The sequence below is a fragment of the Paroedura picta genome, chromosome 5, assembly GCF_049243985.1.
Source record: "Paroedura picta isolate Pp20150507F chromosome 5, Ppicta_v3.0, whole genome shotgun sequence".
In the NCBI taxonomy this organism is placed as follows: domain Eukaryota; kingdom Metazoa; phylum Chordata; class Lepidosauria; order Squamata; family Gekkonidae; genus Paroedura; species Paroedura picta.
Window position 1 is genome coordinate 30,496,777 of NC_135373.1, and position 25,786 is coordinate 30,522,562.

Sequence of the window (25,786 nt, forward strand, 5' to 3'; positions counted from 1 at the left end):
AGGACACAATAGAGTTTGCTGAGAAGGCCTCAACTCTGACTTTCTCAAGAAGGCAATGGCCCAGGACAACCTGGCCATCCTCATGGATTGGGTGTGACTTGCCAGTGAGGCGGTGACATCATCAAGATCAGGGGTGGCCAAACTGCGGCCCTCCAGATGCCCATGGACTACAATTCCCATGACCCCCTGCCAGCAAACATTGGCAGAGGTTCATGGGAATTGTAGTCCATGGACACCTGGAGGGACGCAGTTTGACTAACCCTAATCAAGATGGTGAGGAGCCAACAGGCTGGCCGAGCATCAAGCCCTGGGGGCATGCCAGCCCGCGTTGGAAAACCATACCCTGGCATGCCCCTAATTCATATACTTCATATTTACATTTGAAGGAAACTTAAGAAAAAAACACACTATACATGCTCAGAGGCACTCTTTTTATTATTAAAGCTCATGTTCCAAAGCCTTGGTACTGGAGGCAGGGGATGTCTCTAGAGCCGGCTCCTATAAACCCTGGCTTTGGGCCACCATGTGATTCTGTTGGCTTGTCAACCTCCAGGTGGAGCCTGGACATCTCCTGAAGTTACAACTTCAGACTGCAGAAATCAGTTCTCCTGGTGAAAATGGCTACTTAGGAGGGTGGACTGTGTGACAGGACACCTGCTCAGGTATCTACCCTCCCCTTCCCAGGCTGCTCTCCCAAATCTCCAGCCCTGAGTTGGCAACACTATTGGGCTGGTGCACCACTAATATATATATACACACATACACAGGTAGGATCTACCCACAATTGCAGGAGATTGGTTCGCAGCTTGATTTAAAGCGGTTGAACCCCAGGGGATATATCCCTGAGCTGCCCAATCAGGCGCAGCAAATAACTTTTGAATCTACTGACTCCCCTAGGGGAGACCAGCCGGCAGGAGCCAATCAGCGGCTCCAAATTACTATCCTGCCTCGGCCCTCATGCTTGGTTCTTCTCGGCAGATCCGCATTCCCAACACGGTCCCAAAGCCGCTCGCTGCCTCCGGTTGCATCAGGTTGTTGTGCAGAGTCTGGTCTCTCCCCCCACCTCCCTCCCTCCCTCGCCGCCCCCCGGGCTCCGGCTTCTATTCTCGCGCCCGGTTCTCCGCTGGATCCGGTTCACCGCTGGATCCTGCAACTTCCAGCGTTTCGAAAACTGAGCATCCCCGGATCGAACGCTGCCCAATCTCGGGGAAGAGAATTTCCAAACAGAACGATCCAAAACCACCCCAAAAAGAACACGCCAAGAGGTGCAGTTGGGGTGGGGTGGGCGATCTTGCAAAGGAAAGACACTGGAGGGCGTGCGCTGGGAAGTCACCAGGTGCGACCTTGGGGAGTTGGCAAGCCACGTTCCTTCCAAGCCCGCCCGGACATCTGGCAAGGCGAACACGGACCCGGCGGGATGCCTCTCCTTGGATGCATCCATTCATTTCAGGGGTGGGGCTGGAAGGAACCCGGGCCCGGTTTGGGGTCCAGCTGCCTCCTCCCCGCGCCCCGGTCCCACCCAGCCAGCGGATCCTGGCGCGGTCCAGAGCTGGGCGCGGGGCGGGGGCTTCAAGGCCGCCCCCTCCTCTGCTCCGCCAGCGGCTGCTGCTCAGCGCGAGTTCTCTTCTCTTTTTTTTTTCTTAATGAGTGCAGCCTCCCAGGCAGCCAATCCGGAGCCGCGGTGGGCGTGGCCGCGCGCTGCCCTGCTGAATGAGTCGGAGCTCCCTAGAGGTGAAGGGCTCCAGTGTGGAAATAACCGGGGAGCGGCGAAAGTGGGACGGCGACGGAAGCGGAGGGGGGGGAAAGAGGTCCGGGCGGTGCAGCGAGCAAGGGGCGATCGACGGGGTTCCCCCCCTCTTTGTTGCAATCCGAGGGGGGGCGCAGGCAAAGATTTCTCCTCCTCGCCATGCCCAGCTCTTGGCTTGAAGTCACCCCCTAGCCAAGGTCAGGCGGGAAGCCCGGGGCGGCGCACCGTGCCCGGCTTTTTTTTGCACCGTGCCTGGCTGAGCCGTCGCTGCGGGATCCCGGGCAGCGCGCCGAGGGGGCGAGGGGGCTCTCCGCAGCGAGCTCCGTCCGATCAGAAGCTCCCGAGTCCCCTTCCCCCGTCTCCTTCCACCCTGCGCCACCCCCGCCCCATGATGAGGACGCCACTTCTCTTGACCTGGATCGCGTCCCTGAGTTACTTCGCACCCACAGGTATGAACAGGACGGGTGGGGAGGGGGCTGGTTAATGGCTAGAGGGCTCTTTGCCCTTCGGAAGGACCCCCCTCCCCCCCAAAATCTTCTCCTTGGCCCGGATTCGCCCCACTTTGGGAGCCTGTCCTTTGGACGGAAGGGATGGATTTGGACTAGAAGGGGTGGGGGGGGCGCACTCGGATAGGAAGGGAATCATTTGGGTAGGGGGTCCTTGACTCTGGCGCAGGGGCTCGGCAGAGATGGAAGGGGCTGTCCAGGACTTGCTTTGGGGAGGGGGGAGGGGGGAGGCGGTGGGACTCGGGGCTGTCGGAGGGGGACGCGGCGAGAGAAACGTGTCCGAAGCTGTGCCATTGAATGCAGCCGGGTGTACGGGTGACCTTGAAGGAGGATCGGCCGGGGATCGCCGCTCCTGCCGCTCCCTTGGTCCATTCGGAGGGGCGGGGAGGGGGGGGGCTGAATAAACGCTTTACCTGCCGACTGCATCGGGGAGCTCTCGCCTTCCCTGGGGAGGTCCCCCCTCTTCCCTCCCCTCCCTTTGAAGATCCTGCATTTCCCTTCTCAAGAACGCAGAGCTGGTTTGATTTGTCCGCTCGGCGGAGAGACGAGGCTCCGTCTCCCAAACTAGGCGGGTGGAGACCGAGGGGTGGGTCGCCTCTCCTACCCTCGTTCCCTCAAGTGCAATTGGAGGGGAGGGCTTTTTTGGGGTTAGGGTTGAGGGAGCGGCATGCGGCGGCGAGACTCCCCCTCGTGGCTAACCTTGAACCGCTCCATTTCGGGAGAGCGAGCCGCCCGGGCGTATTACTCGTTCCTTCCCCCCTTCCCGGTCCCTGACTCCAAGCGACCATTCAGGGGCCTGCTGGCCGTCTGCAAGGTTTTCGGGCCCGGAGGAGGGAGCCCAGCGCCTCCCTGCGAGAGTTCATGAAAGATCCTTTTTCCGTTCCCGACAGACAGCTTGGTCTAGATGTCACTTGAGTATCACCGGTCCCGCGTCTGTCGCACGACCCTAGCCGCGCCTACTCGGAAGTAAGCCCCTGCATTCCGGAGCTTTGCGCTCTCTTTCGCCGGCATCCGTCCTGAGCTCGACCTCTGTCGGAGGTTTGGGAGCGCCCATGACTTTTGGCGTCTCCTGCCGGACAGAGGGCGCCTGGCTGCAGTTGCGCCGGAGGGCTCCCGAGTTAGGCGGCCCTGGATCCGTTTGCGGGGAGGGCAAGGCTAGAGGGCCGGGTCTTGCTCCCGAAGCCGGCGCTGAAGGGCGTCTGCTTAGGCAGGCGAGCCGCCGATCCCGCCCAGCCGCCTCCTCTAGCGCTCGCTTCTCTGCCTCGCACGGAAGGCGAGGTCGCCCTATCGGAGCAGTTGCGCCTCTTCAGGCCGGTTCGCTTTGGGGTTCGCTTTGGGCCCTCGCGCGCCCTTCGCCCCTCCCGTTGCGGCTCAGCCCAGCGGAGAAGTTCTCCTGCGCAAGCCTCTCCGGAATGCAGGGGGGGGGGCAGTTTGACGTGCGGGTTCCACCGGGTCCCCTAAACCGCCCCCTCTGGGAGACCACGGGCAACTCCGGGTCATTCTGGCAGTGGGTCACTGGGCGGAGTCTTGGGTGGAGCTGCTTTTCTTTTTTTTTTTTTCAAGCACAAATCCGGGCTCGTGTCCCTTTAAGGGGGGCGCTCTTCGCTCTCCTCCAGTCGCAGTGCTGCTGCTGCTGCGGCGGCGGCAGAAGCGGCACCTGCCGAACTTCTCTCCCGCGTGCCCTTAAAGGCGCAGGAGCAGCCTTTCGCCGGGCGGGCGGGGGGGGGGGCGGCTGGCGCCTTCCGTGGCGGCGAGGGGAGTGCCGAGGGGCGCGGGGAGCGGAGGTGTCGAGAGGGGGACGAGCGAGTTCGCACTTGCACGCCTGGCTTGGTCCCGGCCCCCCGGCTATGCTTTTCCCTCTGCGCTAACGCTAATGCTTGCTGAGTGCTTTGGCGCTCTCTTCTCCCGGGGCGCTGCTGCGCCTCTCTCGGGCCTTCGCATCAAGCTCTGCAAACGTGTGTGTGTGTGATTGGGGGGGGGGATCGTCTAATGATGGTGTGTCTTAAGACAGCGGCACCCCCCCCCCCCCGGGAAAGTAGATTTGGGGTAAAAGGAGAGGCCAAGTGGGAGGACAGAACCCGACATTTCGCAAGGCCTGCCAGGGAACTCCATTCTATCAGATCTCAAATAGCGACCCCTACAGGCCGTAGAGAACTGCAATAAATCTGTTCTTCTGGGCCATGGGGAAAACTCTGTGTGTTTCGGAAGCTTGCGCTTGGCATTAGCCATAGAAGGTGTTTCTGTTCGAAAAAACACTGCTTGGATCTGCTTTCTGAAAGGGTTTGGTACGTAGGAGGTGGGTGAAAAGACACATGGTTGGCCAAGAGAAGGTGTGGGATCCAGAGGGGTGCTGGGCTAGGGTTGCCAACCCAGGGAGGTAGATTCCTGGAGATTTAGGGGAGTGTCAAGGTTGAAGGAGAGCCCTCAGCAGTATAATGACACCAAACCCACCCTGTAAAGCAACCATTTTCTACAGGCGAACTAGTCTCAGCCTGAAAATCAACCAATACTCTGTGAAATCTCCAGGCACCGGCTGAAGATTGGCAACACTGTACTGGATTGGGATCTCAGCCACAAGCTCACTGGCTAGCTTTTGGGTCCTCTCTGCCTTGATGCCATATAATAAAATTGGCTTAGCTTACGGAGCTGCTGGTGTTACTGTGATAATGAAGCGTTTTATAGGCTGAAAGGCTGTTGAAATACTATTATATTACTAAGAGGCGAGTTGGCTGGTTCAGCTGATGTCTTGTACAATGAAGCACGCTGGAGGTGGTCGCCGTTTTACTTAATTCTCTTGGATCTGACACAATACAACCAGCACAGTGTTATGGCGAGCAGGTTCGATTGGAACTGGGGTCAACTGAGTTTCGATTCTCACTCGGCCACTAAACTCACTCAGGGCTGACTTCGGGCCAGTCACACACTGGCTGCTTGATCTTCCTCACGAGATCGTTAGGAAAACGAGCAGCGTAAGCTTGGAGGAAGGGAGAAGCAAAATGGATAGGTAAGATTCATAGTGCCATCCTTACTCTTTCCTGGCTGGGAACTACTCTATCCAGCTTGGTGTAGTGGTTAGGAGTGCGGACTTCGAATCTGGTGAGCTGGGTTTGATTCCCCGCTGCCCCACATGCAGCCGGCTGGGTGACCTTGGGCTTGCCACAGCACTAATAAAGCTGTTCTGACCGAGCAGGAATATCAGGGCTCTCTCAGCATCACCCACCTCACAGAGTGTCTGTGGTGGGGAGAGGAAAGGGAAGGTGAATGTAAGCCACTCTGAGGCTCCTTCGGGTAGAGAAAAGCGGCATATAAGAACCAACTCTTCTTCTTCTTCAGTAACCTTGGGGCTCTCTCAGCCTCACCTCCCTCACAGGGTGTCTGTTGTGGGGAGAGGAAAGGGAAGGCGAATGTAAGCCGCTCCTTCAGGTAGAGAAAAGTGGCATAAAAGAACCAACTCTTCTTCCTTTCAGCATTGGTTTTGCGTAAGAGTTGAAGTGGTTTAGTGATGAGTGTTGGATTCGGAGTTGGGAGCCCTGCGTTCAGATCCTCACACCGCAACTAAAGGTTGCTGGGTGACCTTGGGCCAGTTGCATAGTGTTGCATAGCCTCACCTACCTCACAGGATTATTGTGAGGAGAAAATGGAAGAAAGGAGAATGTGGTAAGCCACAATGAGCCCCCCAAAGTGTGGTATAAATGGGATGCCGCAAAAGTGGGATATAAATGAGTCAAGGGTTTTCTTTTTTTTTAATTACATATCCATCTATCATTCACCCCTGAAAATAGAGAGGGTGACCCCAAAACCTACACCAACATAAATCAGGGCTAACACAGCTTTGGATCCCAGACTGCAAACAAAACCAACGAGGTGTAGAAAACCTTGGCCCTGCAAGCTTTCCATCTTCATGGTACCCTTTCTGCATCAGCTTGTCTGCTGAAGAGCTCTTGCATATGTGGGCCTGGGAACCTGTGAGCACTGCAGAGGATTCTGGGAGATGTTTTGAGGGCACACTCTCAGTTCCCAAAGGGGGCTGCTGGGGAGGTTCATGGCTGCCCTGCATCAAGAAGAGTTGGTTCTTATATGCTGCTTTTCTCTACCCAAAGGAGTCTCAAAGCGGCTTACAAATGCCTCCCCTTTCCTTTCCCCACAACAGACGCCCTGTGAGGTGGGTGAGGCTGAGAGAGCCCTGATATTACTGCTCGGTCAGAACAGCTTTATCAGTGCTGTGGCAAGCCCAAGGTCACCCAGGTAGCTGGCTGCATGCGGAGGAGCGAGGAATCAAACCCGGCTCGCCAGATTAGAAGTCAGTGCTCCTAACCACTACCCCAAGCTGAGGTGGTGCACTGAACGCCCCCCCCCCCCATTCCAGTATGAATGAAAGGGGGGCAGACTTCTTCCCTCGAAGTTTGCTCTGCAGCATTTTCATTTGGGAGCCCCTGACTGGCTTCTGGGAAACCCCAGACTCCCCCTGGCAACCAATGCCAGCCATTTTCTCCCCGTGGCACTTTCGAGATGCTGTTGTATCTCATGCTGTTTTGGACTCTGGTAGGCACCATAAGTCCCTGAAAGCTACATCTGAGCCCCTCAGGCCATCTTGCAGAATTCCTGCAAGCCAACTTGGAACCCACTGCCCTAGATTGAGCTGTCTTTGAGTGACATCAAATAGGGTGTGTGTGTGTGTTTTTTTTAAAGAGAAAGCTCCATTTTCTTCTTTCCTCTCTTAAAGCTTTCCAGCTGCATGGAAGCCAAAGGTGTCTGGAACAAAACCGAAACGTGTGCGTTGGGTCCTAGCCCTGTCCTGGTTTTGAAAATCTCCGCCTGTAATAAAACGTTATTATCGTCCACCATTCAGAGCGCTTTGCCCATCCGGGGTGAAGAATTTTCTTTTCTTCCCTTCAGGTTTTGGAGAGGGGGTTGGTTGTGTCCCCCCCCCCCACTCTCTCCAGTGTTCCAGCAAAAAAGAAAAAAAATTAATCCAGCTGGCTCCTAAGAATGATAGAAAAGGATAATTCCTCCCCCCCCCCCTTTGAAAGAGAGGGGAGAGAAAAAAAATCCCATCATCTCATTGAGAAGCCGTGCGACTGAAATTTGGCAAGAGCAAAAGCTGGCCTGGGGGATGAGCCTTCTGTTGTCTCTGTGGAAATCCACTCAAATTTGCAGTGATCTCAAGTTGGCAAAGTTGCAAGAAGTGCATTTATCTGAATACTAATGCCGGGCCTTGCCTGTTTGAAGCAATGCAAATGACTTCACCCCCCTCTGCCTACAGAATTGGGGGGGGGGAATAGCTGATCTCCAAACCTCCTTCCCTCTTGGAAGGGACGGAGGGGGAAATAGTCCTCCGTAAGGCCGACAAAGAATTAACTGACAAAATTGATTGAGAAACTCCCCCCCCCCCAAAAAAAATAAAAATAAAGAAGGCCTTGCAGAATCTCAAGGTGATCTTTGGATTGTGTGATAGGAAACAAATGTGGCTCTTTTTTTCCCCCTCCCCTCCGGACTACATCACCGTGTTGTTGGGAAATCTGTTTGACTCCAGTTTTTAAATGTTTGTTGTCGCTGTCATCGAGTCACGGCAAACTTATGGTGACCCCATAGACCAGACATGTCAAACATACAGCCAAGAGCTGGAACCAGCCCAATCACAGCTCTTATGCAGCCTGTAAACAACTGGGGGGGAACCAGTCCAAATGTGGACCGGAAGGGCCTATACGAGGGCATTATAGCCCCTGCTGAAATCCATCCTTTCTGCAAACACATCCCTTGGGCCTTCCCCCAGGGATGGCCCAACCCAGAGTTGGCAACCAGAAGGGGTGAGGAGGGCTAGCTTGGCTCCAAGCTCTGCTGAGGAGGGTTATGGGTCAGTCTTTGGTAAAATATCTCCAGTATCTGGCATTGCGTTTCACAGCACGCCTGGCCTGGCCTGGCCAAGTGACATGTAGGTCAGATCTCAAAACAAACTTCTGCTGTAAGGTTTTCAAGATGAAATGTTCAGAGGTCCTTTTTGCCATGGTTGGCCTCTGGGTCATGACCCTGGACTTCCCTGGTGGTCTCCCTTCCAAATACTCCCAACATAAGGCTGGTCTGACTTATTCAGGGCTGAGAGCCAGCTTGGTGTAGTGGTTAGGAGTGCGGACTTCTAATCTGGCATGCTGGGTTCGATTCTGCGCTCCCCCACATGCAACCAGCTGGGTGACCTTGGGCTCGCCACAGCACTGATAAAGCACTTCTGACTGAGCAGTGATATCTGGGCTCTCTCAGCCCCACCCACCACACAGGGTGTCTGTTGTGGGGAGAGGAAAGGGAAGGCGACTGTAAGCCGCTTTGAGCCTCCTTCGGGTAGGGAAAAGTGGCATAGAAGAACCAACTCTTCTTCTTTTTACTTCGTTTATTCTGTTGTGGATCCTTCTGAATTCAGTTTGATTTGAACTCGGGCCTTCCCCCCCTCCCCCATTGAAACAAAAAGTGTTCTGCACTTGATTAGGGAAGCTCAGGAGGGGGGGAGCAACAGCAGTGTGCAACAGCACAAAGAATACAAAATACAAAGTCACTCAACCCAAAATCTAAAATGTAATTGGACTGAATTTTAAATTGTTGTGGAAGAGACTTACTATTGAAGGGAGGGGCTGTGGCTCAGGGGAAGAGCCTCTGCTTTGCATGCAGAAGGTACAGGGTTCAAGCCCTGGCATCTCCAGTTAAAAGGACAGGCAATAGATGATGGGAAAGACTCTTCCTGAGACCCTGGAGAGCCCCTGCTAATCCCATTATACTGCCCTTGGGTGGACCAATGGTCTGATGCATTATAAGGCATTTTCACCTGTTATGCTACTTTATTATACACAGAACTGGCTATTTCACATGCCTGTTCCACTCTCAGGAGTCCAGGGTGGTAAGTATGTATTTATCTCCCACAAAAACCCTCTGAGGTAGGGCAGGCCAAAAGGGTGCCTACTTCCCAAAAATCAGGTTTCTTAGATGAGGAGAGAACAGTCTCCTAGACCAAGTCCAGTGTTCTGTTTATGAAGAAACATGGGTTGTGTCTGGAAGCTGCTCAGAAGAGAGCTGCTGTGGCCGGGAGTTGCAATAATTTGTGGATGTTCAGTAGGTACTTTGAAGGCACAGAAACACATGTTCGTTTTTATGATGAGAAAAGAGGTGTTTCCAGATGTGTAGATACTGCAGTGCAGGAATGCTTGAGATGGGTCACAGGTGGGGGAGCTGACCCCTCCCATTCATCACCAGTGCCATTTTGTTGTGCCAGTGGTCTTGCCCCCACCCCACACATATCTCTGCATGTGGCAGAGTGGGGATCTGAACCCCAGTTTCCAACCATCTAGCTGGACCTGCCACCGCACCATGGATGCATTCTGCATCAGTAGAATGGAATTTGGTCCTAAGTTTGGGAATGTGGTAGACAGTCGACCAGTCCCTTTGGCAACTTGGTGAGGAGACAAGGAGAATCAGCATCAAGTGACTTCCTCCCTGCCGTGATTGGCAAGCCCACTGGAAGACCCCTGCTGCGCGCTCCCCAGGAAGCCCACTGGAAGACCCCTGCTGCACGCTCCCCAGGAAGCCCACTGGAAGACCCCTGCTGCACGCTCCCCAGGAAGCCCACTGGAAGACCCCTGCTGCACGCTCCCCAGGAAGTCCACTGGAAGACCCCTGCTGCACGCTCCCCAGGAAGTCCACTGGAAGACCCCTGCTGCACGCTCCCCAGGAAGCCCACTGGAAGACCCCTGCTGCGCGCTCCCCAGGAAGCCCACTGGAAGACTCCTGCTGCACGCTCCCCAGGAAGCCCAGGCATTGGAAGGACTTCTATGGATTTATTCTGCTTGCACATTTTAGGTTTGGGTCAAAAAATATTTATTGCATCGTACAACCCCCAAATTGAGAGGAGGAGGGGCGTTGTATATTCATTTTAAGAAATGAACAGCTACGTCCTGGTCATGACATACTGTGTCGAAGTCTCACCTGTCTCCCTGTGAATATTGGCACACGTGAATCCGAAAGGGCATTTTTGCTGACTCAAAGCGGCAGCAGCTGATATTAAACAAAAATTAATAACAAAGCTCTCCATTTTTTCCCCCCTTTCACGCCTCATCCTCTGTCACCGAGTAATTACGTGATCCTTTAATTTCCTGAGGCTGTAAACATTCGGATTGATTTTTAACATGACTGGAGAGGCTGCTTTCAAATATCCATTGATTATTACTAGCTAAAATTGTCGGAGGAAACGGGAGGAAAATCGAATTTTCCAGAGAGAGAGAGAGGGAGAAAAGACAGAAGCCTACCCAAAAAAAAAAAAAAGATAAAAAGATAAAAAGGCCCTGCAATTATTACATGCTTGATGGGCACTAGATAGATTGGCAGCGTCCCAAAAATTTTGTCAGTGCTGCACATATTTCACGGCAAAGGGAAGAGATGCAAAACGCCCTGTCTAGTTTCCCCCCCTCCCCCTGCAGTGTCTGCTTCTTCCAGCTTTAGCTTGACATATTGGTTTAGCCCCAGAACCTGTTTTTATTGCCAGAGCCCCAACTCTGGAACGTGCACAATTGGGGAGGGGGGGGTAACAAATGCCCTAGTACCTTTGCCAAGAGAGGATCCTGTTCTCAGCCGCTGCCTCTCCTACTGCGTGGGGACCTGCGAGGAAGGAAGAATAGAATTACCTGTCTCATAAGTTTGATTCTTTGCCAGGGGTTGCTAATATATCGTCCGGCTATGCTTGGTATGTTGTAGAGTTCCCCCCCTGGCTGCTAAAAGCATAATAAAAACAAATCCGCTTTACATTCCTGCGTGCCCCGTTGTGCTGCTTCGATTCGGGACAGTAGTCTGTCTCAGGCATCTGGGACTGCGTAAATCAGAAGCCGTCAAAGGATCCGTGTGGTTCCCGAGAAAATCTGAGTCGCACGCAAGGCATTAGGGTTCGGCTCTGAGCTTGCCCTTGGCGCTAGCAATGCCAGAAACAGGGCTCCGTAGTCAAAATAGGGCTGTGGCTCAGTGGCAGAGCGTCGGCTTGGCATGCAGAATGTCCCCGGTTCAATCCCCGAAGGGCCAGACTGGAGGTTGCATGAAAGACTCCTGCCCATCTTAGGCAACAGTATTGATGGACCAAGGGTCAGATACAGCAGGGGTAGTCAACCTGTGGTCCTCCAGATGTTCATGGACTGCAACTCCCATGAGCCCCTGCTAGCGTTTGCTGGCAGGGGCTCATGGGAATTGTAGTCCATGTGCATCTGGAGGACCACAGGTTGATTACCCCTGAGATACAGGGCAAGGAAGCTACGGATGTTCAGTGGAACTCCATTGTTATTTCTATTTATTTGTTTGTTTGTTTATTGTGTTTATATACCGCCCTCCCCTGAGGCTCAGGCCAGGGGACATAAACGCAGAAAACAGTACATGGAACTTAGTTTTTCAGAACAGATAATAACATTAGCAGAAGTAACAGAGGATAACGATGCAAACAGGTCCAGAGCAGAACGCCTGGGTGGATCTCTGGGAGGGAGGGAGCAGGAGCCCTGTAGAAGTTGCTGGCCACCTGGTCTCAACCCAATTTAGTTTTCTTTCATTTGTCACTGGGCTGGATCCAACAGCGAAGTCTCTGTAGGGTTCCCAACTCAGGGAAACACCTGGAGATGGGGGAGCATAGAGCCTGAGGAGGGCATGATTTGGGGAGTGGAGGGGCTTCGATGGGCATAATGCCATAGAGCAGGGGTAGTCAACCTGTGGTCCTCCAGATATTCATGGACTACAATTCCCATGAGCCCCTGCCAGCATTTGCTGGCAGGGGCTCATGGGAATTGTAGTCCATGAACGTCTGGAGGACCACAGGTTGACTACCCCTGCCATAGAGCATCAGTTCTCAACCTTAGGGTAGCAAACCCTCAGGGGATCAATCAGCCCTTTCCCTTCAGTGCGGGTTGTCCACTTCAACAATCTCCAACATCCAGTGTGGCCAGCGCCACGGCTGCACGCAGGTGCAGAGCAAGTGGGTACGAGATCTGTTGTAATAGTGGCAGATCTCCAGCCAGCACCTGGAGGTTGGCAGCCCTAGGTCTCCGATATAATACCGTTTGCAGGCCTTGCAATCACGATAGTGCTAGAATGCTGAGTCGCCAGCGGGAAACCAATCAGCTACCTGTTTGAACTGATACTCTCACGGATCATCCGACCCCATGGGGTTATAACTTCTACAAGTTAATACAAGGAAGAGTATTGAATTAATGCCTTAGCGCCTGTAATCAGATCATCTAGGGACATCCTGCTGGCCTGACTTGTCCTCCGACTGAATCAGAGGGTTCTTCCTCGGTCCAAATCCTTCGACTTCTGTCGGAGGCTGCGTGGAAGCCATGCTGTTTGTGGGAGATAAAGGACGGCGGGGGAAGAGAACAGAGGGAGGTTAATTATTCTCTGTATTTTTAATTAATATTTCGGATTCCGCGTCTTATCAGGAAAGATGCCTATGAAGTCCTAGGGAGTGTGCGATGACGGGAAGGACTTAGCACAACAAATAATATGTTAAAAGCACGTGAAACGAAGTGGCAGAAACATCTCACTGGGTCAGCCAGTGACCCTGAGCTGAATTCTAAATTATTCCGTATGGGTACCTGCCTTTCCGCTGATTGTTGCTTAAAGCAGCCTGAGTGGACATTTCGTGATGTAGTAGTTACAGCATCAGGCTAGGATCTGGGAAATTACGGTTCAATCCCTCGCTGTGCCATGCAGGCTCACAGACACCTGCTCTCGATCTAACCTACCTCACAGGGTTGTTGTGAGGAGGAAACAGAGGGGAAGAGCGATGTCGGTCGCTACACTGCACTGTGGTTGCTATTGGCTTTGGTTTCTATAGCTCAGTCGTTCTCATTTTATTTCATCCGTTGCATCTGCAAAATCCTTCATCCCTGAGGACTAGGAACGTGAATCATGACCGCCACGGTTAAAGGGCCCAGCAGAGATATTTGTGCATCTCTGTGAGAAGCACGTGTCACCGGATGATCTCTCCCAGACATCTAGTTCTATCTACAGGCAGCTAACAGAATGCATGCATCCTGGAATATATCGTATCTTAACCAAGACCTCAAAGACATGCTCTCTGACAACCCCACTTGTACACACTGTGTCATATGCACAGATCCTTAGCACAACAAGGAGGCAGAGACATGAGATGGGGGGGTGTGGATTATGTAGCTGACAGATGCTCCTGGCCTCCACGGCAGCTTGGTGGCGAAAATTGCCGTCAAGTTCCAGCTGACTTATAGCAACCCCATAACAGTTTTCATGGCCTGAGACATCTAGGGATGGTTTTCCGTGGCCTGCCTCTGCATGGCAAACCTGAGCTTCCTGAGTCGTCTCCCATCCAAATTCCAACCAGGGCCAACCCTGCTTAGCTTTGGAATGCTGCCTGGACCATCTAGGTCAGGGCCCAGTGTGTCTTCCCTTCCTGGAAAAATCTGGCCAGGGGTCATGAAGCTGCGCTGAAAGGCCTTGTCCTTAACCATTCAAATTCCTTTGCAGACATTTTGCTGCAGGGGGAGGTAGGCTGGCCATCTCTGCTTTAGTCAATCCCCGGAGAGGTAGGGGTGGAGCTGGAGAGGGCAGCATTTAGGCAGAGAAGGGTAGAATAGCACACAATCCATGGCTATCAAAGCACCCATGGCCTCCAGCGGGTCTGAGGTCTGTGGCTTGGAGATCAGGTGTAATTCCAGGTGCTCTCCAGGCCATCACTGGGGATTGGCCACCTCTTCTCCCATCTGACCTCTCCAGACTGTGAACAAGGCAGGCGCAGCTTTTGGGTTTGGTCTGGACAGCCCTAACCGTCGCCTCCTTATGGGACGTCAGTCCACTTGAACATTCCCAAAAACGGAGCAGGTGCAGCCGACAGCCTCACTGGTGCTCCCATTGCAGGAACGAAGATGAAGCCGGCTGCCTCTCTTTCCTTCCTCCTCTAGGTGTTAGAGTGTGAGATGGCGCATGCAACGGGGATGGAAGCGTGCCAGTTTATCAGGCATGTTTACTGTCGGGGGAAATGACCACCCAGCGTCCAGCAGCATGGCCACCTTTCACCCCTTCTCCTCTGCTCTGGAAGCCAAGCTGGGATTGTTTGGGAGAATTCTAGCATGGCCTGCCTTAGAAGCCTTACCAGGAACGAATTCGCCCAGAGCTCTGCAGTATTTCATTTATTCATTATTTAACTTGATTTATCCCCCACCTTTCTCCCTCATTGGTGTCCAAGCAGCTGGCATTGTTCTTCTGTCTTCCATGGGATCCTCACAACCACCCTGTGAGGCAGGCAACCCAGAGAGTGTGACTGTCAGAGTCCCTCGGCAAGCTTCCGAGGTAGAGGGGGGATTTGAACCTGGGTTTCCCGGATCTTAATCTGACACTCGAACCAGTGCATCATGTTGGCCCTCAGTTTTGGCCAGGTGGCCCTCCAAGGTCTTGCCAGCCTCCCAGCTGAGAAGGGGACTGAGCTTTTGTTCGTGGCAAAGCAAATAGTTGCCCATGAGAGTCTTCCGGATGCTTTCTGCATCTCTAGTCTTAATCATAGAATCATAGAGTTGGAAGGGACCTCCTGGGTCATCTAGTCCAACCCCCTGCACTATGCAGGACACTGAAAAACCCATCGCTCATCCACTGTAACCTGCCCCCCCATTGAGCCTTCACAGAATCAGCCTCTCCGTCAGATGGCTATCCAGCCTCTGTTTAAAAATCTCCAAAGATGGAGAACCCACCACCTCCCAAGGAAGCCTGTTCCATATGGCAGTGTTTTGCCAAACTTCCACTGCAAATCAGCCTCCATTTTTCCCAGTGCTGTGTGTGCCTCTAAATTACATGTGCGTCTATGTGTGTGTTGCGCTTCTGCTCTGACCTCTAAACCCCTCTTGCTCTCCCCACACAGGCTTATTTATTTACCAAATGTGCATCCTGCCTCACCGGAGACCAGCTTTGGAGGCAGCTTGCAAAGGCAAAACGATCCCATAAAATCATAAGGACGACAGCGTAAAAATTAACAATAATAAACAAGCCAGGGCGTGAAGCATTCAGGGCAAATTGGGTGGGTTTTAAAAGCCCCGAATGCTACTTCTGTGCCTTGCAGGGCAGTTCGCAAAACAGAATATAGATGCGCATACTTTAAAAACAAAACAACAACCACCTCTTAGAATGCACTCCAATTGCCCCTATTTTCCCATGGAGAGTAGCTGTGTTCTTACACATGGAAAATAGCGCTGCATTTATTTTGCCGTAGGGGGAAATTGGGGCGATGTCTTTTCTTAAACAAAGTTAGTGGGCATGCGCAGGAGTTTACCAACTTTCCTCCAGTTCCTCCGGGCCCAGCTGTTAACTGCCTGGTGTGGTAGCAATTTGGCTGTGAGTCGGACCTGTTGTAATAACAACCTGGCGCATACTGAGAATTCTTCGTTTTTCACAAAGGAAAATGTGTTCGGTTTACTTATCTACAAGACCTGTACAGCAGGGGTAGTCAACCTGTGGTCCTCCAGATGTGCATGGACTACAATTCCCATGAGCCCCTGTCAGTGCTGACAGGGGCTCATGGGAATTGTAGTCCATGAACATCTGGATGACCACAGGTTGACTACCCCTGCTGTACAGGACAGAACGTGGCAGAGTAAATGCCTTGTGCAGAGGAAATCAGAAGGCGTTAGCTGGAGGTTGGCAATCCTAGGGGATCAGAAATGTATGACAGGGGGGTGCGTAGTATGCATTAAAGGTCCTTGGCCTCTAAAGAAGAGTATCTTAAAGTTAATAGACACTGCAGGGCAGTCATCTGAGAGGCCAAAGCTGGGAGTGAGCTGAGACTGGCCAGGGAAGCCAACTGTAACAAGAACAGCTTTTTTCAGGTATGCGAGGAGCAAATGTAAGGTAAACGAGGCAATAGGCCCATTGTTGGGTGACGGTGAAGGGACTTGGACAGAGGACAGAGAGAAAGCAAAAAGGCTCAGTACCTATTTTGCCTCTATGTTTTCCCGGAAGAATATGGACACATCTAGGGATGGTAGTAGGCAAGGTAGAGTGTCTTGGTGGCAGGTTGACATGGACAGAGAGGTTGTCGAGAGGCACCTGACTGCACTGGATGAGTTCAGATCCTCTGGGTTAGATGTTGTGCACCCAAGAGTGCTCACAGAACTTTCTGGAGAGCTTGTGGAACCCTAGGACCTCTCGGAGGACTGGAGAGGTGCCAAAAGACTGGAGGAGAGCAAATTTTATCCCAGTCTTCAAAGAAGGGAGGCGGGATGACCCGGGACACTGCAGGCCAGTGAGTCTGACCTCAGTTGCAGGGGAAATAATAGAGCAGATTTTAAAGGGGGAAGTCTGTACGGATTTGTCTCCAACAGGTCCTGCCAGACCACCCTGGTTTCCTTCTTTGACCAAGTGACAGGCTTATTAGATCATGGAAATTCAGTGGATGTTGTTTACCTAGATTTCAGTAAAGCTTTTGACAAGGTTCCCCATGATGTTCTGATGGGTAGACTGGAGGACTGTAGGCTGGATTTTCGGGTGGTAAGGTGGATAGGGAACTGGCTAGAAAACCGCACCCAAAGAGTGGTTGTCAGTGGTATTTCATCAAATCAAATTTCATCAAATACCACAGGGAGGTGAGCATTGGGGTGCCACAAGGCTCAGTTGTGGGTCCGGTTCTTTTCAACATTTTTATCAGTGATCTGGATGAGGGGGTGGAGGGACATTATATTTGCAGATGACATCATTTGTGAAGGAGTAGTGAACACCCCAGAGGGTAGAGATAGAGTTCAACAAGATCTGACCATACTGGAAAAGTTGGCAAATGAGAACAAGATGCATTTCAGTAAGGAGAAGTGAAGCGTAAAGTTCTACATCTGGGTCTCAAAAATGCAAACTGGGTGGTAGATACATTTCCGGGGAGCAGTGTATGTGAACGTGATCTAGGGGTACTTGTGGGCTGTAAGCGAAGTATGACCAGACAGTGTGATGTGGCAGTAAAGAAGGCAAATGCAGTCTTGCGCTGTATTAACAGAGGCACCACGTCAAAATCGCAAGATGTCTTAGTCCCACAGTATACTGCACTGATCAGGCCCCACCTGGAGTCCTGTGTGCAGTTCTGGAGGCCTCACTTCAAAAAGGACATGGACAAAATTGAGAGGGTTCAGAGGAGAGCGACAAGAATGATCCAGGGCCTGGGGACCAAACCCTAGGAGGAAAGGCAGAGGGACTTGGAAATGCTCAGCCTGTTAAGGGGAGACATGATTGCTGTCTTTAAGTATTTGAAAGGTTGTCACTTAGAGCAGGGCAGGGAGGGGTTCCTGCTGGCAGCAGAGGATAAGACACACAGTAATGGGTTTAAACTATATGTAGAACAGGAAAAAAAGGTCCGCGGAGTAGTTCATCAGTGGAATCGGCTGCCTAAGGAGGTGGGGAGCTCCCCCTCACTGACAGCCCTCAAGCAGCAGCTGGATAGATCCTTATCCTGGATGCTTTAGGCTGACCCTGCATTGAGCAGGGGGTTGGACTAGATGGCCTGGATGGCCCCTTCCCAATCTAGGATTCTGTGAGTATGCACGAGAGCGTGTTTGCATCCGTCCTCAGGGTTAGCTGGGCTCGATTTTGGTTCAGAGGGAAGTTACTGGGTCAAAGAGAGACCACCAGAGCTCTGCTGCCATCTGGGAAGGCCCCCGGGGCAAATGTACAGAGGGGCACCGGTTTTGTGCCCAGCCCACAAAGCGTGCGTTGGGCCGTCGAGAGGCCGGGCAGATGTGCACGGGGGATTTTCAGAGGCCTCGCTATTCAGGGCAGGGGGAGCAGTGGCGCGGAGTGGCCAGCTTTAGCGGAGACAAATGCCGAAAATTAACATCTGTTGGCTTCTGGGGATGACCTAATTTCTGGCAGCTGAGCTGGTGCCAGGCAGCTATGGCAACATGCTGCGAGGGGTGTGCAAAGCTCAGTGGCGAGTCCCTCGGCACAAAGGGCTGGTGAACAAGGGGGGTGTGCCCCCATCGCCAAGATCTGTCGGGGCCGCACGGCGAGGCGTCTGATGGCTGCTTCCAGGCGGGGAATGAGGTCAACTGGGCGATGGGGCTGTTGGCGATAGCGGAAGCTGCCCTCTCGTGAGATCGGTTTGTCAGGGTCTGCACTGGCTTGGATTTGGAGGGCCCAGCCTCGCCTGATCTCATCCAGGGGTAGTCAAACTGCGGCCCTCCAGATGTCCATGGACTATAATTCCCAGGAGCCCCCTGCCAGCGAATGCTGGCAGGGGGCTCCTGGGAATTGTAGTTCATGGACATCTGGAGGGCCGCAGTTTGACTACCCCTGCATCAGACCATAGAAACTAAGTGGGGTCCTGGTGAGTACCTGAATGGGAGGCCACCAAGTATTCAGGCTCTGCTAGGCAGAGGCAAGCCACCGCTGAACATCTCTTGCCTTGAAAATCCTACAGGGTGGCCAAACAGTCGAACGGTGGCCCGCCAGACGTCCACGAACTACAATTCCCATGAGCCCCTGCCAGCATGCTGACGGGTTCATGGGGATTGTAGTCCATGGACGTCTGGAGAGCCACCGTTTGGCCACCCCTGCAGGATCACCACTTGATGGCATTCTCCACCACCATCTTAGCTTAGCATCTGCTAGCCATGCAGAAGGTCCCAGGTTCAATCCCTGGAGAAGACAGTACGGGCTGAGATGGACCAGTGGTCTGATTCAGCTTGGAATGTTCATATGTCTATTCACCTGGCAGCCATAAAGGTCTATCACTTCTACTGCCTGATCCTTTTAGCTGGAGATGGGGAGGAGGGGCAGGTTTGAACTTGGCATGTGAGCTCTACCACTGAACCACAGTCCTTCCCCTGAGAATGAACCCATGAAGGAGCTTTCTGGTTCACTCAGGTCTGTATTGTCGCCTCTGACTGACAGCAACTCTCCAAGGTTTCAGGAAGAGACTGGTCTTTTCCAACAGTGGCCATCTGAGATCATGTAGCTGGAGAAGCCAGGGCTTGAACCTAGGACATTTTGCATCCCATGCCGCCTGACCCCCACCCCAATCAAGGGCAGGGTGGTTTTAGAGCAGTGGTTCTCAACCTGGGGTTCGGGACCTTTTTGGGGGTCAAATGACCCTTTCACAGGGGTCGTGGCAGGGCAAGCAGCTTGCCCAGGGAGGGCGTCATCCACACAACAGCCTTGCGGGGTAGATCGAGATAGAGCCTTCGTCTGTCTGGAGCAGTGGAAAAGAGCGAGATGGGCATGGTGGGACAGAACTGAACTGAGAAACCCCAGAAAAAACCCAATTTATATACAATCGTGAACCATGGATCTTCACACCATTGGTCAGTTTTGGTGTAATTTCTGTGAAATAACGCTTGCATCATTTTATGGTTGGGGGTCACCACAACATGAGGAACTGTATTAAAGGGTCCCGGCATCAGGAAGGTTGAAAACCACTGCTTTAGAGAGAAAGTGGTTACGTCAGGAGTGGAAAGGACACACAGCGGAGAGTAGCAATAAATGAATAGTTCTTGCGACAAAGCGGAAGTGAGCAGCGGGATTCTACAAGGGTCGCTATTGGGACCAGTGCTATTTAATTTGTTCATAAATGCTTTGGAACTCGGGTGTGTGTGTGTGTGTGTGTGTGTGTGTGTGTGTGTGTGTGTGTGAGAGAGAGAGAGAGAGAGAGAGAGAGAGAGAGAGCAGTAGAGCAGCCAAGGCTGCAGAAGAGACCAAATTATCTATCTAAATTGCATGTGTGGGCAACAGTGCAGCAAAGGAAGTTCAGCCTGGGTAAGAGGAAGGCGATGCCTGTTGGAATAAAAAGAATCCCCATTTTGAAAATGTGCCGATGAGGTCCGAACTCGCTGAGACTGAAAGAGATCTCGGGGCCGTGGTGGCAAGCCGGGTGCGTGGCAGCAGTCCGGCCACCTGGCCACTGCAATGTGGACTAGATGGATCACAGGTCTGAATCAGCCGGCCATTCCGTTAGCATCGCTATTGCAGCTTCTGCACCAGAGGCTTTGCACCGTGTTGCAGGCTGGAGTTTGAGCCAGGGCAGGTTGTCCCATCTCGTCCTGCTCCCACATGGGGGAGCATTTGGCCCAGTGCACCTCGTCCGTCCTGGATTTCTGCTCCCACACAGGAGCTGGGGCAGCGAAGTTCCCAGTGCATAAACAGTCCTAGTTCGCGTAACCTTAGAATACCGGCTTCTTGTTTCTCCAGCCTGCCTTTAGCTTGGGAGGCCACAGGCAATCCTGCATCTGGCTCGGCCAGTGATGGGGCACCCCGCCCAGATCTAGGCCTGCACAGTCACATGACCCAGTTGTGAGCATGAGGAGAAGACGGTGGCCTCTGGCATCTCTGGTCAACACCCTGTTCCATGCAGTGGCCAAGCTGGGTACCCAAAGGTTGGGTGAGAGAAAATATTTTTTTGGAGAAATGAATTGTGGGCTCTCCTGGAAGCCAGGTCTCCTTCCAGGCTCTCCTGGAAGCCAGGTCCAGAACTCCGAGCCTTCTGCGTTCCTGCCCCGACCGTTGCTTTTTTGGGAGGGGCTGTCAAGCCACAGGCATCTTATGGAGTTTTCAAGAGACATGCACAGGTGGCTGGCCATTGCCTGCCTCGGCATGGCAGCGGTGGGGCTTCTTGGTGGTCTTCCACCCAACGACTAACCGAGGCTGACCATCCTTACCTTCTGAGATATGATGAGGTCTATCATGGGCTTTCCAAGTCAGGGCATTGTGGAGATTACTTCCTCTGAATATGCAGGCTCCGTCCAATCCCCTTGAATAGTAGCCATCCATGAACCTCTCTTCCATGCATTTATCTGATCCTCCCTCAAAAGCCGTCCACGTTGATACATCCCGTGGCACATCCCACAAATCTGTCCTTGAACCACCGTGGCCCGGATTTGCTGCAAAAGCCAGGCAGCTGCTTTCCCAGGGAGACCCAGATGTGTACAGGAAACTTCCCCAAGTTACTGAGCAGAAACCAGAGCTTCAGGGGTTACTGAACCAAAGGGGTAGCATGAGGACTGGGCTGCCAGAAGCCTTGGCAGAGCACTGGAGCATGAGGGGTGCAGCCCAGACAGGCCGGGGGATGGCTGGGTGGCGGAACTGATGGCTATTGAATGAGCCTGGGATACAAAGCCGCTATTGTCCGGCTGCCGGCTCACACACTCACAAGCTGCCAGCGCTGGTAACCCGCTCCCCCTTTGCCCGATCTGCAAAACGACGATAGGGGATTTTGTGGCGAGGCTATCGTTCCCCATTTCTGCTGGCTCATCTAGGAATAAGAGACGTAAAACTATTGGGCTGGGGGGCACAAGGGACCCCAGGTCCTCCCAGGCATGAAACTGCGTGGCCACCTCTGGTTAGTCAATATGACGGAGACAGGAATCAAGACGGTGCAGAATTGGATATCGCAGGGTGCCCTTTCGAAGGGGCTCGTCTACAGCCGTCCTGTCTCAAAAGCAAGACGTTAAGGCTTCCGGTCCCCAGGCAGGACCTGGAGATCTCCTGGAATGACAAAAGTCCCCCCAGATGACAGAGATGAGTTCCCTTGTAGAAAATGTCTCCTTTGGAGGACGGACTCTCTGGAATTACACCTCCCTTCCTGGCTGGCACCTGCAAAATTTCCACCCCCAAAATTTCCAGGAATTTACCCATCTAGTTGCCAAGCCCTGCCTGTGTGTTTGTGTCCCTTTGCCCTTCAGGGAGTTGTCAAAAGGCGTCAGCCCTGCCCCTTTCTGTCAACCCACCCATCAGGCAGAGCCTTCCTGGGAAAGCCCGTGCCAGTCCACGCCACCATAAATCTGTCAGGGGTTGGCATGTGGGCTTTCAGGCCTTGAATGTTGTGTGTGTGGGGGGGGGGTTACCTTTTCCAAACACACACGCGGAGATGCTTGATCGGAGGGGGTGAGGGGAGGAGAGAGGCCTCTTTCTTTCTTAATGCAGCTCAGCCTCCCAAGCTTTTCCCCCGGGACCTCCTTGCAGGACCTTCCCTTAAAGCAGGGGTAGTCAACCTGTGGTCCTCCAGATGTGCACGGACTACAATTCCCATGAGCCCCTGCCAGCAAACGCTGGCAGGGGCTCATGGGAATTGTAGCCCGTGCACATCTGGAGGACCACAGGTTGACTACCCCTGCCTTAAAGGACGCCGCATGACCGAAACCCGCTTTGCCACCGTGCCGGGAAGAAACCACGCCCGCGGGGCATAGCCTGCGCGGCCCCGATTCAGTTTCGCGGGCACGCGCATGTGTCTGGTTTTGCCCACTGTGCATAAATGCACTTGTATTGCGCTTTTGCGACTGGGCTCCCCTGGGTGGGACAAGATCACCGACTCCGAGAGTGCGTCTAAAGTGCGTTCCCACGCCGCGGGGTCCTTGGGCCGAGGGCAGGCGCCGAGGAGACCGGTGTAGTCCGGAGGCGACGGCTCTGCCTTCCCCTTTCGGAGGGCGGGAGGAGGCCTCTCGGGCCCCAGCGCCGCTTTCGTGCGAGCCGGGCGGCTTCCGTCTCGCTTCCCCCCGCGGCTCTGGCACAATGGCCCGCCGATTTCACGCCTATTAGCAAGCAGGAATTTAGCGGCTCGCCTTTGCCTCGGCGCGGCTTCAAAAGGGATTTGCGGCGGAGCGTGGAAATGCAGCGCGCGGGAGTCCAGAGGAGCCCGCGGCGGAGAGGAAGAGACGAGCCAACAAGTGTGTGTGTGGAGGGGGGGGGGGGCAGTGCCGGGCGAGGAGCTCCCGCAGCGCTTTTATCCCGCCTTTCCCGGGGCTCCGGGCGGCTTTGGACGGGAGCCGCATCTGCAAAGGGCGCGGCCTGTCATGCCCCCCCCCCCCCGCTCATGTCACACTCACGTAAGCGGCACCGGGATTTGGGATTCACTTCCTCTCCCCCCTTCCCAATTCATTGGGTTGCCCGCCCCGTGTTGAGACATCCCGGGAGATTTTGAGAGGAACCAATCTCTGGTGATCAATTGTAGCTGATCTAAAGGGCCCACTGGAAAGTTGGCAACCTATCTTTTGTCTTTGTAGCAAAGCGCAATTTGTCAATTGCAGAATGGGAATTTCTTGGAAAGAGAGAGTAGGAGGTATCTATCATTCATTCATTCATTCATTCATTCATTCATTCATTCGATTTCTTACCTGCAACCCCCAATAAAATACCCCTTAAAACCACAGACATAAAATACAGCAGAAAGAGACAATAAAATGCAGTAAAAAAACCCTTAAATTTCCCAATTCTACCCCCCCCCCAAAAAAAAGGGGCGGGAGGAAGGGCAGATAAAAACTCAAGTCCACCCACCGTTCACATAGCGGTGTCTTTAGTCCTGGTACTTAATGCAACAGTTTTATATTTTTTAATGTTATTTTTTCCCTGGATGGAATTTTACTGTGATGAAATCCACCCTGAATCGCACAAGATAAGGGGGGGAATAAGTATTGAGAACAGGAATACCACCTGCCCTCAAAAGCAGCCGATCTCTGTCCCCTAGAGTTCAGTTGTAAATCCTGGAGGTATCTAGCCCTCCCCTGGAGACTGGGAGCCCTAAGGACATGAAAGGCCCCGCTCTAGACACATGCCATGCTGCATACCCTCATGAGGACAGAACGTCTGGGAAAGGGTGGTGAAGGCTCTCAGACTGCAGTGCCCAGAATTTGGTATAGGTAGCCATGCTCCCTTGAATTAGAATCACAGTGAATTGCCTGCAGAGAATTATTCGTTTCTCTTCATCTTCACTAAAATCTGCCACAATTTCTTCTCATTCTGACGCTGACTCACAGGCCGCATCTGAATGCTTGTTCCCACATTCTGCCATATGTGCAGGATCGCTTTTTAAAGAAAGTATGCGTTAATCGGGCACTCTGATCTCTCTTTCTCTCACATCAATGCCAGTTTAGGAAATACCTGGAGTTTTGGGCGTGGCCCAGGGAGGGCTGACTTTGGGAAGGAGGGGGAAATCACTAGGGGTATGATGCTTCTCTGGAACCTCCATTTCTCAGAGACTCAAGGGTGGCCAAACTGTGGCTCTCCAGATGTCCATGGACTACAACTCCCATGAGCCCCTGCTAGTGCGAGGGGCTCATGGGAGTTGTAGTCCATGGACATCTGGAGAGCCACAGTTTGACCATCCCTGCGTCTATGGCAGGGGTAGTCAAACTGCGGCCCTCCAGATGTCCATGGACTACAATTCCCATGAGCCCCTGCCAGCAGCTGTAGTCCATGGACATCTGGAGGGCCGCAGTTTGACTACCCCTGATCTATGGTATACCATCCTCTCCATCCTCTCTGAACCTGCCATTTCCTCCTCGGGAGCTGTGTTCTCTAGTCCGAAAAGCAGACCCAGGTTTGGGAAGAACTTCAGGCCCCCACCTGAAAGTCGGTACCTCTACAGAAAATTCGCGTTCCACCACCAGTGGCCACCTCGAACCAGCAAGCCCATGGGACTGGCAGCGGTTTCTTCTGGGACGGTGCGTCGGGATGTGATCCGCTCAGGCCCCACTGCCGAATTGAGGCACGGTGCGGCCTTCCGGTGGCGACGTTCGCTCGAATGGCAGCAGATGGGTGCCCAGATGGACCTCTCCCTGCGGGAATTTGACGGGAGGCTTTCCTGCAGCTGTGCGTGTTCAAGAAGAGTGTGTGTGCACGTTTGTGTGCATTTGTGTGCGCACGAGAGACGGAGAATGTGTGGGATTGGGTGGGTTTTCCCCCCCAGTCACAACGGTGTTAAAAGCAATGGAATCTGTGGGGTCTCTTCCCTCCCCTCCCCTGCCCCCCTGAACATAAAGCTTTCAGGTAGGGAATGTGCAAATGTGACATGAAGCGAATCTAGGCACTTAATGGGGAAAATTGCGGTGGCTGCCGATTCAGTGTATCCATTAAGGTGATTCTGGGGCCAGCAAAGGCCTTTCTCATTAACATGGCTGCAAATTGACGCCTGGGACTGCCTGCCAACCTCTCTGTTACGCAGCCGGCATTTCAGCGGCTGCAGCCACCCAACCAGGGGCTCCCCATTCGGTGTCAGCTTGCCCCGGCAGCCCTCACAGGCTTCTTTCTGGATTCTGATGGACCAGCATCCCCTTTTGTGAGGACCGTGCTGCCCAGGGCATTTGCATGTGGACAAAGTACTTTTGCTCCGGATAGATAGTTCGGCTTCCCTGTAGGATAGGGGCGGTTGGGAGGCTCCAAAACCTCACCAAGGTCCCCATCTAGCCAGCAATGAATCTTTCAGGGGGGGGGGAAGTGCAAAGGCCCATCCCCTTGGGGTTGCCAACCTCCAGGTGGGCCCTGGAGCTCTCCCACTATTATAATTATAATTGATTTCCAGATGGCCCAGATCAGTTCCCCCAGAGAAAATGGCTGCCTTGGAAGGGGGAGTCTTTGGCCTTATGTCCTGCTGAGGCCCCTCCCCTCCCCAAACTTCACTCTCTCCAGGTCCCACCCCCCCAGATATTTCCCAACCCAGAGCTTGACACCCATCTCCCTGCCCACTTTTCATCCCACGAATCTTCCAAGCAGCTTACAATCATTCTTCTCTCTTCTGCTTCATCCTCACAACGACCCTGTCAGG

General features: G+C 53.3%; 1 protein-coding gene across 6 annotated transcripts in view; it reads left to right on the forward strand.

Annotated features, from left to right (window-relative positions):
* The first annotated feature begins 1,309 nt into the window (after positions 1–1,309).
* Positions 1,310–25,786, forward strand: part of KIRREL2 (kirre like nephrin family adhesion molecule 2) — a 44,750-nt gene continuing 20,273 nt past the window's right edge. For 2 of the 6 annotated variants that reach the window (XM_077337039.1, XM_077337040.1), the window contains exon 1: positions 1,311–2,196. In XM_077337039.1, coding sequence (XP_077193154.1) covers positions 1,644–2,196 — 553 coding nt within the window. In that variant the 5' untranslated portion in view covers positions 1,311–1,643. Of the gene's footprint in view, positions 2,197–3,064; positions 3,220–25,786 lie in introns of those variants that run through there. The other 4 variants (XM_077337042.1, XM_077337044.1, XM_077337041.1 and 1 more) reach the window with 4 other exon arrangements.